The sequence below is a fragment of the Pristiophorus japonicus genome, chromosome 17, assembly GCF_044704955.1.
Source record: "Pristiophorus japonicus isolate sPriJap1 chromosome 17, sPriJap1.hap1, whole genome shotgun sequence".
Classification (NCBI taxonomy): domain Eukaryota; kingdom Metazoa; phylum Chordata; class Chondrichthyes; family Pristiophoridae; genus Pristiophorus; species Pristiophorus japonicus.
Genome location: NC_091993.1, coordinates 102,497,289 through 102,512,180, shown reverse-complemented (window position 1 = coordinate 102,512,180; position 14,892 = coordinate 102,497,289). Strand labels below are relative to the sequence as shown.

Sequence of the window (14,892 nt, the reverse complement as noted above, 5' to 3'; positions counted from 1 at the left end):
CTCTCCCACTGCTATTGTGCTGGAACTCTGAGGAAATTATTCTTATTCCTAAGAAGCATTTCCTAATGCCTGTCTCCGTAAGTATTGTTCTATTCAATTTGGTCAGTTTGATACCTGTGTTGACAGACCATACTATGTGACAGCTTTTTTTTAATTAGTTCATGGGATGTGGGCGTTGCTGGCAAGGCCAGCAGTTATTGCCCATCCCTAATTGCCCTTGAGAAGATGGTGGTGAGCCGCCTTCTTGAATCTATTTGAGTGGGCAAGACCTGTTTTGAATCCTGTGAATAGTCGACCACATCATTTCATAGTTATGAGTTTAATGTTTAATGTTCTTAGTGTCAATGTACTTCAAAGGATTTTAAGTGATTTATTTTATATTTAATCTCGGAGGCTAGTACTCTCCCAGTCAACAGCAATTCTGAAACCAACAGTGATACAGCATCGAAAGACCTTGTAACATTGAACAGCCATGTAAGACACAAGGAACAAATTTTGATAGTCCAGCTTTATATTGTCTTCAATATTCCAGGGAGCATAGTAAAGTTTGCATTTACTCTGAATCTACTGTTTGCATTTAGGACTATCCATACATCTGGTGACAAGTTTGTTATCTATGTTCTGATAATATTTATTCTTCCGTCTTTCAAAAGTTGAGGATTCCACACAGCAGCCTGATGATATCTCATAAGTCAAAGTACAGTAACAAGTGTTTTTTGGTCCATCCATGGGCTCATTACCGAGGTATTAGACAAGTAAGGATACACTCTGAGCCAAAGAGACTGGCTGCTTGCTATGAGGGTGGCCTGTGATGCTTCCAAAACACAATCTATCCTTCGCATACTTATTTCATTTCTGGAGAGTAAGTTCTGCACAGTTATACCCTGCAGCCCAAATGTTATTTAATTAACTCTGGAATATTGCTACCTGTTGTTTTCACAAATAAAATTTGACCTGCCACATTTCAGAGATGATACCATCTTCCCTAGCAGTGCAGGAACCATCGTGTCCCGGACAGTATTTGATCATATCAGTCCATACATATCCCTATAATTTCTAATCCTATTCTCAACCAGAGATTATTCAACACCTTTTTGAAGAAAATCAATCAACACATTGTGAAGTACTATAACTGGGAGTCTGCTCTACAAGAAAGGTATCACATAAAAGTTTATTGCACAAGATAAAAAAGTTCACGGGGTTGGGGATAATATATTAGCATGAATAGAGGATTGGCTAACTGACAGAAAATAGAAAGTAGGGATAAATGGTTCATTCTCGGGTTAGCAATCAGCAACTAGTGGGGTGCCACAGGGATCAGTGCTGGGACCCCAATTATTTACAATCTATATTAACGACTTGGAAGAAGGGACTGAGTGTAACGTAGCCAAGTTTGCCAATGATACAAAGATGGGAGGAAAAGCAATGTGTGAGGAGAACACACAAAATCTGCAAAAGGACATAGGCAGGCTAAGTGAGTGGGCAAAAATTTGGCAGATGGAGTATAATGGAAAGTGTGAGGTCATGCACTTTGGCAGAAAAAAATCAAAGAGCAAATTATTATTTAAATGGAGAAAGATTGCAAAGTGCTGCAGTTCAGCGGGACCTGGGGGTATTTGTGCATGAAACACTAAAGGTTACTATGCAGGTACAGCAAGTGATCAGGAATGCCAATGGAATCTTGGCCTTTATTGCAAAGGGGATGGAGTATAAAAGCAGGGAAGTCCTGCTACAGTTGTACAGACCTGGAATACTGCGTGCAGTTTTGGTTTCTGTATTTACGAAAGGATATACTTGCTTTGGAGGCAGTTCAGAGAAGGTTCACTAGGTTGATTCCAGAGATGAGGGGGTTAACTTATGAGGAAAGGTTGAGTAGGTTGGGCCTCTACTCATTGGAATTCAGAAGAATGAGAGGTGATCTTATCGAAAAGTATAAGATTCTGAGGGGGCTTGACAAAGTGGATGCAGAGAGGATGTTTCCACTAATAGGGGAGACTAGAACTAGAGGGCATAATCTTAGAATAAGGGGCCGCCCATTTAAAACTGAGATGAGGAGAAATTTCTTCTCTCAGAGAGTTGTGGATCTATGGAATTCGCTGCCTCAGAGAGCTGTGGAAGCTGGGATATTGAATAAATTTAAGACAGAAAGAGACAGTTTCTTAAACAATAGGAGAATAAGGGGTTATGGAGAGCGGGCAGGGATGTGGACCTGAGTCCATGATCGGATCAGCCATGATCATATTAAATGGCGGAGCCTACTCCTGCTCCTATTTCTTATGTACTTATGTTCTTATAAACCTCTTAATCGCTCTCTCTTTCTTTACCACACTTCTTAAAATCTACTTCTTTGACAAAGATTTTGGTCACCTGTCCTAATATCTCCTCAAGTGGCTCGGTGTCAAACTTTGTTTGATAATGTTCTTGTGAACCGCCTTGGGACATTTTATTATGCTAAAGGTGCTATATAAATGCAAGTTGTTGTTGTAGTAGTAGATTTCTATCTTTACCACTTTTGTATTAAGCATTGTCTGGGCAGAATTAATAATTTGAAGAGGATTGTTTTAAATTGAAGGAAAATCAGACAGAATCCATTGTTGGTGTGTAATCCTCCCTGTCCAATTCTCCTCTCTCATCTCTGGCCAAGGTAATGCTTAATGCCCAAGTGGTAAAGACGAAAATCTACCCCACTACTTCTCAATGTGTTGCAGCTTCTCTTGTGCTTTCCATCTTGAAGTACATAAAGAAATAAGGACTACAAAGTGGTATTTAAACAATCCAGATTATTCCTCCAATATCCACTTCTCTCATACTATCTCATACCTGCATTTTATTTATACTGCATCTCATATTTGTCTTCCATTAATTTTAGCCTTAAAATTCTCTTTACAACATACAAGAGCCTATCTTTTTTTAAACTCAATCAGCTATTTTTCGATTAACTGTGTTGGACACCAATTTATTGTAATTTTCTGCAACCTTCCACAATAAGAATAGCAATCTAAATTTTTTGCAATTTTTTTTTTTACAGTCATGCTCTCCTGTTTTACTCACTGTATCCATTATGAATAACTTACTAAAGCCAATTTTACCAATTCCCCTCATGGACTGCATTACATTTATCAGTGACTCACACCAACTCTCTTAACTGGAAAGTTCAAGGTAGTTGAAATGATTGTGGGGAAAAAAAAGAGTATCAGCTGCCAAGAAAGTAGCTCAAAATATCAACAGCTTTAATACAAAATGTGACTCCACATTGAATTTAGATTTCTGATACTGCTCCATCTGAGCATGTACAGATTCTTCTTCAACAATCTGATTTCTCAGATTGCATGCAATAAATAGATCTGTAATAATAATCCAGGTGTTTAAAATTCAGTGAATCTTTTATGAAAGGTTCACAACTGTGCAAAATTCAACTGCAATTGTGGTTAATGGGACACTTGCTTTGTATTGAAACATTATTTTCAATACATCTCAAGATAATGTTGCCATATTGCTCATGTTACTTGATTCACATATATACACATACATCAAGTCGGCAGTACCTATGAATATGTGTTTAAACGTAACAACATTCTTAGTGAAGCAGTGAAAATGCATTCTAACTCTTAAGCTTGGTTAACTTCTGTTAAAATAATGAACGCAGAATCTGTTTGTAATGATTCAGGCTAAGTGAACAATTTCAAGCAGCAGAATGTAATTGCATTGTCAGGATTCTTCTCCCAACAGTGAAGTACCAAAAATGGAAAAGACTGAAAAGTGGAAACAGTTTCATGTTGCCATCGATATTTTAATCCACTGCTGTAGAAAGATGCGATCCATGTACTGTAGTAAATGATGCAACATATAATTCACTTAATGGCTTCGCATAAAAAGAATAAAATATTTTTAAAAAGGCATGTGGTCAATTAACTGGAAATTGCATCTACAGAAATTATGTCATTTTTTCCCACATCACTTGTGAATCACCTAATTCAAGGCTCAAGTTTCGGACCCCTGGTAGAACGGCGCACATCGGAGAGACCCGCCTAATTTGTAGAACAAAAATTGTGGCGAATACTTACCTCGCGATTCTCCGATAGCAGTAGGCCCATTTCCAGGTCGGCGCAGCAGGAGCTGCTGGGGGTGGAGCTACAGCCCTGTGTCAAAAACAGTGCCAGCAGCTGCGGGCGTGTGCAGTGGAGGCTGCGCGCATGCGCAGCAGTTCCCGGCCCTCCCGGCGTGTCCTGTCTCCGGGCGACGACCCTATCCCAGGCCGAAGGGACGTCGCCTCTATCCCGGGCCGAGTGGCCTGACGCATCTTACCTCGTCGGCGGGGCCTTACCGCCCGGCCTCTCGCTGGGGCGGGCCCCACCCGAAGTCCCCCGTTGGAGCCGGCGTCGGCGGGGCCTTACCGCCCAGCCTCTCGCTGGGGGCGGGCCCCGCCTGAAGAATCGTCATCAGAGGCCTGGCATCGGCTGCATGCGGGCCCCGCCTGAAGTCCTTGGCAGGGCCTGTTCAGCTTCCCCCCATTCATTTTCTTCTCACCCCCCCATTCATCTTCCTCTCCCCACCCACCCCCATTCATCTTCTCCCTCTCCCCTCTTCTCTCCCTCCCCCTGTTTTCTTCCCCCACTCTCTTCTTCCCCCCCCCCTCTCTTCTCCCCGGTGCTGCAGTAGGTGAGTAGAAATAATTTTTTATTTATTGAGTGATTTTTTTTATTATTATTTTTTTTGATTGATTGATTTATTGATTTATTTATCATTTATTATTGATGATGGCTCTTTATTTGTAAAAGTGAAGTGTTTAATGTTTGTAAACCCCCCTTTCCCCGCCCCCCCATCTCTCGATCTCGACGCCTGATTTCTAAGTGTAGGCAAGGTTTTTCTGAGCGTACAAAAATCTACATTTACTCATTGTAATTTGGTTTGGAGTAAGTTTTCGCTGCCTAAACTTGCAAAGCAGGCGTAAGTGGCTAGACACGCCCCCTTTTGAAAAAAAAATCTGCTCATAATGAAACTATTCTAACTCACTAGAACTGGAGCAAACTAAATGCCGACAATTGCAATTTCTAAGATGCTCCATTCTAAACTAGTTGCTCCAAAAAAATAGGAGCAACTCAGGCTGAAACTTGAGCCCTCAGTCTCAGCAACTAGTTGTTTGTCATTGTCTGCCTTGGGCCCCTCAACAGCAAAGCAAAGAAATGGAAAATGCTCAGAGGAAAAATGGTAGATCATTACTGCACCTCTACCTATTATACTGAATAACTGCGTGTTTCAAAGTAGTTCAGAGTTGAGGCGACGTTAATAAATCTGACCGGGGGTAGCAGGGATGGTGTGGGGGTGGATTGCTGTTTTTTAGCCAATGTGTGGAATGAAACTACTGATTTAAACTATAATTAAATCAGCAATGGCATCATCTTAACTAATTTCCTTCATTTTCAATTAGGACCGCTTGCACTATAACGATACCTTTCCCTTGCACTAATCATGACCAGTTATTCACTTGCTTATGCACTGATTCTATGTATTATACCAGCACTCAGAAGCCATAATTCAATGAACTTACCGATCATAGTCACCATTGCAGAGGGCTCGCACTGGAATACAGAACTGCTGCCACACAGGATTCAGGGTGTTTTTCACCACTTCTGTTTTATGGCAAATGGTGAAGCTGAAAACAGAAATAAATAAATTATGAATTCTAAATTGTTGTCTATATATATATATATATATATATATCTTCAGGATACTGAAGAGCGACCACAGCAATTATGAAGATTTTCCTGCAGAGTTTTGCAAGATTGCCTAAATTGTGGCTACGGTTTTCTTAATGGAGCAGGAGGTCTGATGGTATATTTTCAGAAAAAAAGATACTTTCCTATATTATAAGACACAGTTTAAATGTACTCTATTTTCATCCCAATGAAAGATCAGGCTTCATCATGCATTAAAGGTGCACCACTGATTTAGGTTACAGAGAGTGGGGTTGACCTGTCGTACCATTGTTTGAAGGAAATGTTCAAATCAAGATTTCAAGTTCACATCTTGAGGAATGACATCTCTATATTTCCATATTTTTATCAACAGTAGCTCTGACTTTTAAGCCAGGAATCAGTCATGCTAACAATCTGCTTGTGTAACATGGGCCACAGACTTCAGGGGCATTCTTATCTTTTCACCAGTGTTAGTAATTTGGGGTATCTAAAACGTATATGGTTACGTGAATTAAATTGTGGCGTGAATAAGACTGTGTTTAGATGATTGTATCAGAACTTGAGTCAAAAGTCTCTTCAGACTAGTATTAGAATAATTGGATAGATGCTTAGCATTTACTTATGTTTTTAGTTCCCTGCAGATGTTATAGCATTCTGCACTATGACGGTTACATAGGATCCTGTTTCCAGGCTAGCTATCTGTTGTTTGTGTGCTAGGAAGGTTGTTTCATGTATTTTTAATTTGACCAACTAAGGGCCAATGCCTATGTTTCTTCTATTACTGCTAATAACCATATCATAATGCTAAGTTAGGATTTTGACCTTGTTTAACAAAACTGCTTTAAAATGCGTAGGTTAACCAGTGTATGAGAAAAGAATAGAGGATATCTTTGGGAATTGAATGATTCACTCCATGGTACAATAGTCTGATAGTGGAATGAAATAGTTATTTTTGGACAGCTAAAGCTACTTCAACAGCGTGAACATAAATAACTGATAACAAGCAGCTATGAACATCTGAAGACAGAGAATGGCATGTCTGACTCCAAACTTCAGAGGATGAGGAGGATAGGCATGTAAAAAATGCTGGAGACCCCTTGGGGGGGGGTGGGTGGGGGGGTTTAATCAGAAGTTAAAACAAAGAATTTGACATACCATTGGGCACCTTGGTTTAAGAAGAGCCCTTACAGGTTAGATAGTCCTGTCCATATTCTACCCCAGGCCCACCCCTAAAAAGAGAATAAAAGAAAAACCTAAAGAGCCTTTAGCACAGGCGGTGGAATGGAGAGCTTCCAAGAGTGAGAATGGTCTAACACTCTTCCGAGGGTGGACCCATGTTGACCTTATTTAACACTCTTGGCGGTCTAGGAGAGGAAGAAAGGCCGTAAGCTGAAGAGCTGTTCGCGCACGCCAGCCGTCTGTCCAATCAGAATCGATACCAGCTGCTCGTCACGGTCGTATGTTTTTGCTGTATAACTAGTGTGTTATATTCTGTCTTAAACTCTGATTAAACACAATATACACACCATATTGGTTTACAGACAATCCTAATTATTTGAAAGACCAGAGATAAGCTCATATCAATAAATTGGCTAATCTCTACACCAGTGCAGTACTGAGGGGGTGCTGCACTGTCAGAAGTGCCATATGTAAAAGGTAAAGATTCGATTTGCCAGTTCACGTGGTTCAGGTGGGTGTTAGCGATCGCATAGCATTCATCAAAGAAGAGTTCTCCCAGGGTTATGCCCAACAGTTTAAGTCCAGATCAGTTTTTAGCTGAAAGGAAAATTGCCAACTATCAAGACCCAGCATGCTCTATTCTGGAATGATGGTTGTACATTCCAGGGTAGATGAGTTTCTTGTTTCCATACCACAACTTTAAGAAAGAAACACTTCCTGAAAATGATTTGGACAGCTTCCCAAAAGGGATCTATTTTCATATTGATACATTAATCACAGTATTTAAATTGAAACTCTCACATTAACTTGATCACATTGGAGACATCTTCATATTGATTCTGGACACTGTTTCTGAAAGTCTTTCAAATCTTGAGGATTCTAATTTTCTATATTGATTATTATTGTAACTTAAGACATCTTGAAAAAATGAGTTTGTCTTCATAAGCGCCTCAGGGGGGAGTTGAGAATGTTTTTTTTGAAACACAGCAAATTGTTAAGATCTGGATTGCATTGCCTGAAAGCAGATTCAATGGTAACTTTCAAAAGGATATTGGATATATACTTGAAAGGCAACCATTTTCATGGCTATGGGGAAAGGGCGGGTGAGTGGAACTAACTGGATAACGCTTTCAAAGTGCCAGCACAGGAAGAATGTCCACCTTCTGTACTGTATGATTGACACAAAATGTTTGCCAGAACGTAAAGTTGAAAGACCATGCACATACGAAAATATTTGTGTATAATGATACCAAATATTTTAATCCACACTCTTGCATGTGAGCCACAAATAGTTCCAAAGAAAGCACGAGTATCTGGACAATAGTAGAATCTATGTCTTATGCTCCAAGTGGAGGTTTCTCATTCAGATCAGACACTGATGGTTGTTTGGGTGAATTTTGCTTTATTTTTCAGATTATAATGGAGGAAATGTTTATTTTAGTAGACAAGCAGCCAAATCATTGTTTCCAATATCACAGAGAAACCAACGGTGAAGAAAGTCTTTCTGGTTGCGCAGCAGAACAAGAAGAATCTCAGAGAAGATAGTGTCAGCCTTGGCTTTGAGGTCGCACTTTTGACCCTGAATCAGAAGGTTGTGAGTTTAAGCTCCACTCCACAATTAAAGCACATAATCCAGACAGACACTTCAGTGCAATACTGAGGTAGTGCTGCACTGTCAGAGGTGTCGTCAGATGAGGCGTTAAACTGAGGCCTGCCTGCCATTTAAGGTGGGCATACAAGATTCCATAGCATTACTTGAAGAAGAGCAGGGGGTTCTCCCAATTTCCTGGCCAATATTTGACCCTCAATTAACAAAACTAAAGCAGACTAGGTGGTTCTTTATCTCACTGCTTTTTGTGGGACCTTGCTGTGCAGAAATTGGCTGGCACCTTTCGCTATGTTATAACAATGATACTTTATTGGCTGTGAAGCACTTTTGAGACATCCTGAGGTTGGGAAAGGCACTACATAAATACAAGTTCTTTCTTTATTTCCTTGACTGTAGAGTGGCACCTACAATACAGTATTGATATTCATTCCACCTCAGGGCAGAATATGATAACTAAATAGAAGTTACAGAGTCCAAGGCCACTTGCCAATTAATAATGAAGGTTGCTTTCAAAACTTCCCAATCATTTATTTCAAGATGAATGTGGATATTTCCTTCCAGTTCAGCCTGAATCAGCAGAAAGAAGATGTGTATCTATAAAGCATGCACGCCCATGTTCCGCCACCAGGGAGCTCATCCCCTGAAGTCCCAAGGGATCCCAGCATCCCTTGAGAGCACTGTATATAAGCCGGCCCCTAAGGCCTGTTCCTCACTCTGGAGTGTCTTATTAAAGACTGAGGTCACTGTTACTTTAACTCCGTGTGTCAGGAACACAATAACTGGCGACGAGAATACGAATCCAACACAAAGATGCAGCAAACTGTGGGCATCCTGGAGAAGTTCTCAGAGGGTGAGGACTGGGAAGCCCTATGTCGAACGGCTATACCAGTACTTTGTAGCCAACGAGCTGGATGGAGAAGGAAGCGCTGCAAAAAGGAGAGCGGTCCTCCTCACAGTCTGCGGGGCATCGACCTACAGCCTCATGAAGAATCTTCTGGCTCTGGTGAAACCCACAGATAAGTCATATGAGGAGCGGTGTACACTGGTTTGGGAGCATCTTAACCCGAGGGAGAGCGTGCTGATGGCGAGGTATTAGTTCTACACGTGCCAGCGATCTGAAGGTCAGGAAGTGACGAGCTACATTGCCGAGCTAAGGCGACTTGCAGGACAATGTGAGTTTGATGGCTACCTGGAGCAAATGCTCAGATACTTTTTTGTACTGAGCAGTGGCCACGAGACGATCCTACGAAAACTTTTGACTGTAGAGACACCGACCCTCAAGTAAGGCCATTGTGATAGCACAGGCGTTTACATCCACCAGTGATAACGCCAAACAAATCTCTCAGCACACAAGTGCCAGCAATGTTCATAAATTAACTGGAACTGTGTTTGCGAGCAGAAATGTACAGGGCAGAACCCACGATTCTGCAACTGCCAGCAGGCCTCAGGTGACCCAAATGACTCAGAATCCCCAACAAAGGATGAATGCAAGGCAATTCACACCTTGTTGGCATTGTGGAGGTTTCCAGTCAGCCTATTCATGCCGCTTCAAAGGGTATGTTTGCAAGAGCTGTGGAACATTGGGGCACCTCTAATGAGCTTGCAAACGAGCTGCAAGCTCTGCAAAACCTGTTAACCACCACGTGGCAGAGGAAGATCGGTCCATGGTGGATCAAAGCAATTTCGAGCCTCAGAGAGGAGGCAGATGCTGAAGTACATGGGGGGCACACATTTTCGACAAAATGACCACCTATAATGCTAAACGGAAAATTGAATGGCTTACCCGTAGCCATACAACTGGACACTGGCGCTAGCCAATCCATCATGAGTAAAAAGATGTATGAGAGACTGTGGTGCAACAAGGCATTCAGACCAGCCCCGAGCCCCATCCACACGAAACTGAGAACGTACACCAAAGAGCTTATCACTGTCCTGGGCAACGCCATGGCCAAGGTCACCTACGAGGGCACGGTGCACAAGCTGCCACTCTGGATTGTCCCGGGCGATGGCCCCACACTGCTTGGAAGGAGCTGGCTGGGCAAAATCCGCTGGAACGGGGATGACATCCGAGCGCTATCACATGTCGATGAGGCCTCATGTACCCAGGTTCTCAACAAATTTCCTTCCCTTTTTGAGCCAGGCATTGGAAACTTTTCCGGGATAAAGGTGCGGATCCACTTGGTCCCAGAGGCACGACCCATTCACCACAAGGCAGGAGCGGTACCTCACATGATGAGGGAGAGAATGGAAATCGAGCTGGACAGGCTGCAACGTGAGGGGCATCATCTCCCCAGTGGAATTCAGCGAGTGGGCCAGCCCGATTGTTCCAGTACTCAAAAGTGATGGCACAGTCAGGATTTGCGGCGATTATGAAGTAACAATTAATCGTTTCTCGCTCCAGGACTAATACCCGCTACCGAAGGCAGACGACCTATTTGCGACGCTGGCAAAGGAGGCAAGACGTTCACCAAGCTCGACCTGATTTCGGCCTACATGACGCAGGAGCTGGAGGAGTCTTTGATGGGCCTCACCTGCATCAACATGCACAAGGGACTGTTCATCAACAGATGTCCATTTGGAATTCGGTCGGCTGCAGCGATCTTCCAGAGAAACATGGAGAGCCTACTCAAGTCAGTACCACACGCGGTGGTCTTTCAGGACGACATATTGGTCACGGGTCGGGACACCACCGAGCAACTACAAAACCTTGTCGGAGGTCCTCCAGCGACTGGATCGCGTAGGGCTTCGGCTGAAGAGGTCGAAATGCGTCTTCATGGCAACAGAAGTGGAATTTTTGGGGAGAAAGATCGCGGTGGATGGCATTCGGCCCACAGACGCCAAGACAGAGGCTATCAGGAACATCACGGAGCTGCGGTCATTCCTGGGATTCCTCAACTGTTTTGGTAACTTCCTACCGGAGTTAAGCACCCTTTTAGAGCCCCTACATGTATTATTGCGCAAAGTTCAGAACTGGGTATGGGGAAAAAAAACAAGTAATTGCTTTTGAGAAAGCCAGAAAGATTTTATGCTCCAACAAGCTGCTTGTATTGTATAACCCATGTAAAAGACTTGTGCTAGCATGTGACGAGTCGTCGTACGGAGTTGGGTGTGAATTACAACAAGCTAACGTTGCGGGAAAGTTGCAACCTGTCGCCTATGCTTCCAGGAGCTAAGGCCGAGAGGATCCTACATCATGATTAAGAAAGAGCATGTGTGTTCGGGTAAAGAAAATGCATCAGTACCTGTTTGGCCTCAAACTTGAGCTGGAAACCGATCACAAGCCCCACACATCTCTGTTCGCTGAAAACAATGGGATAAATACTAATGCCTCAGCTCGCATACAAAGGTGGGCACTCGCACTATCAGCATATAACTATACCATCCACCACAGGCCAGGCACCGAGAACTGTGCGGATGCTCTCAGTCGGCTACCATTGCCGACCACGGGGGTGGAAATGGTCCAGCCTGCAAACTTGTTAATGGTGGCGCAGCCCACAGACTTGTTGATGGTCATGGAAGGATTTGAAAATGATAAATCACCTGTCACGGCCCACCAGATTAGGACTTGGACCAGGCAAGGTCCTCTGCTGTCCCTAGTAAAAAACTGTGTACTGCATGGGAGCTGGGCCAGCATCCCCGTTGAAATGCAAGAGCTAATCAAGCCGTTCCAGCAGCGAAAGGACGAGCTGTCCATTCAGGCAGATTGTCTGTTGTGGGGTAACCACGTAGTGCTACCCAAAAAGGGCAGGGAGACGTTCATCTCGGATCTCCACAGCACACACCCGGGTATAGTAATGATGAAAGCGATAGCCAGATCCCACATGTGGTGGCCCGGTATCGACTCTGACTTAGGGTCCTGTGTACGGCAATGCAGCGTATGTGCTCAGTTGAGCAACGCGCCCAGAGAGGCACCATTAAGTTTGTGGTCCTGGTCCTCCAGACCATGGTCGAGGATCCATGTCGACTATGTGGGCCTGTTTCTTGGTAAAATGTTCCTGGTGGTGGAGGATGCTTTTTCAAAATGGATTGAATGTGAAATAATGTCGGGAAGCACCGCCACCGCCACCATTGAAAGCCTGAGGGCCATGTTTGCCACCCACGACCTGCCTGACACACTGGCCAGTTATTTAAAGAATTCATGACCCGCAATGGGATCAAACATGTCACCTCGGTCCCGTTTAAACCAGCCTCCAATTGGCAGGCAGAGGGAAGTACAAAACATCAAACAGAGCCTTAAACGAGTGACAGAAGGCTCACTCCAAACCCGCTTGCCCCGAGTACTGCTCAGCTACCGCACGAGAGCCCACTCGCTCACAGGGGTGCCCGCGGCTGAGCTACTCATGAAAAGGACACTTAAAATCAGACTCTCGCTGGTTCACCCCAACCTGCATGATCAGGTAGAGAGCAGGCGGCAGCAATAAAATGTAAACAATGATCGCGCCACTGTGTCACGGGAAATTGATCTGAATGACCTTGTGTATATGCTAAACTATGGACATGGTCCCAAGTGGATTGTGGGCACGGTGATAGCTAAAGAAGGGGATAGGGTGTTTGTAGTCAAACTAGACAATGGACAAATTTGCAGAAAGCACCTGGACCAAACGAGGCTGCGGTTCACAGACTGCCCTGAACAACCCACAGCAGACACCACCTTTTCCGAGCCCACAACACACAGCCAAAGGATCAACGATACCACGCCGGACCAGGAAATCACGCCCAACAGCCCAGCAAGACCAGGCTCACCCAACACACCAGAACAGACACTTGTACCGAGGCGGTCCACCAGGGAAGGAAAGGCTCCCGACTGCCTCACATTGTAAATAGTTTTCACTTTGACTTTGGGGGGGCAGGGTGGGGGGGCGAGGTGATGTTGTGTATCTGTAAAGCATGCACTCCCATGTTCCGCCACTAGGGAGCTCATCCCTTGGGAGCACTGTATATAAGCCGGCCCCGAAGGCCTGTTCCTCACTCTGGAGTGTCTTATTAAAGACTGAAATCACTGTTACTTTAACCTCCCTTTGTGCGGCCTCATCTGTGTTCGGAACACAATAGAAGAATTCTGGACTAAGAAATGAAACACAATTTATTTTTACTCTTCTGCTTCCACTTGGTACATAAGAACATCAGAATGTAAGAATTAGGAACAGGAGTAGACCATCTAGCCCCTCGAGCCTGCTCCGCCATTCAACAAGATCATGGCTGATCTGGCCGTGGACTCAGATCCACTCCCGCTCCCCATAACCCTTAATTCCCTTATTGGTTAAAAATCTATCTATCTTTGACTTGAAAACATTCAATGAGCCAGCCTCAACTGCTTCCTTGGGCAGAGAATTCCACAGATTCACAACCCTCTGGGAGAAGAAATTCCTTCTCAACTCGGTTTTAAATTGGCTCCCCTGTATTTTGATGCTGTGCCCCCTAGTTCTAGTCTCCCCGACCAGTGGAAACAACCTCTCTGCCTCTATCTTGTCTATCCCTTTCATTATTTAAAATGTTTCTATCAGATCACCCCTCATCCTTCTGAACTCTAACAAGTAAAGACCCAGTCTACTCAATCTATCATCATAAGGTAACCCCCTCATCTCCGGAATCAGCCTCGTGAATCGTCTCTGGACCCCTTCCAAAGCTAATATATCCTTCCTTAAATAAGGTGACCAAAACTGCACGCAGTACTCCAGGTGCGGCCTCACCAATACCCTGTACAGTTGCAGCAGGACCTCCTTGCTTTTGTACTCCATCCCTCTTGCAATGAAGGCCAACATTCCATTCGCCTTCCTGATTGCCTGCTGCACCCGCAAACTAACTTTTTGGGATTCATGCACAAGGACCCCCAGGTCCCTCTGCACCGCAGCATGTTGTAATTTCTCCCCATTCAAATAATATTCCCTTTTACTGTTTTTTTTTTCCAAGGTGGATGACCTCACATTTTCTGACATTGTATTCCATCTGCCAAACCTTAGCCCATTCGCTTAACGTATCTAAATCTCTTTGCAGCCTCTCTGTGTCCTCTACACAACCCGCTTTCCCACTAATCTTTGTGTCATCTGCAAATTTTGTTACACTACACTCTGTCCCCTCTCCATGTTCTACTTCTAGTTCCTTCCCCAGTGTCATGTATCTCACACTACTGTATATAACTGTATCTTACCATGCTATACATGACTGTAACTAGATATGACCTGTAACCACAAGCATACTTTACCACCCGGGGTGCACTTGCAGGAGACACTGCATACCTGTTCCACACAGGTATATAAAGGCAGGTCTCAGGCAAGTGGGCACTCGAGAGCTGTGAAATAAAGGTGCAGGTCCAGAGTGACCTTGACTTCAGCATGTGCCTCGCGTAAGTCTGTACTGCAGGGTCAGGACTTTACAGTGGCGACGATTTACGGGATCACAGAATCCACA

At 43.9% G+C, this 14,892-nt stretch overlaps 1 protein-coding gene across 2 annotated transcripts in view; it reads right to left on the bottom strand.

The window, feature by feature from the left end:
* Window positions 1-14,892, bottom strand: part of LOC139228246 (copine-8-like) — a 781,549-nt gene that overhangs the window by 287,843 nt on the left and 478,814 nt on the right. For both annotated transcript variants that reach the window (XM_070859423.1, XM_070859422.1), the window contains exon 9: window positions 5,549-5,653. In XM_070859423.1, the coding sequence (XP_070715524.1) occupies window positions 5,549-5,653 (105 nt within the window). The remainder of the gene's footprint in view (window positions 1-5,548; window positions 5,654-14,892) is intronic.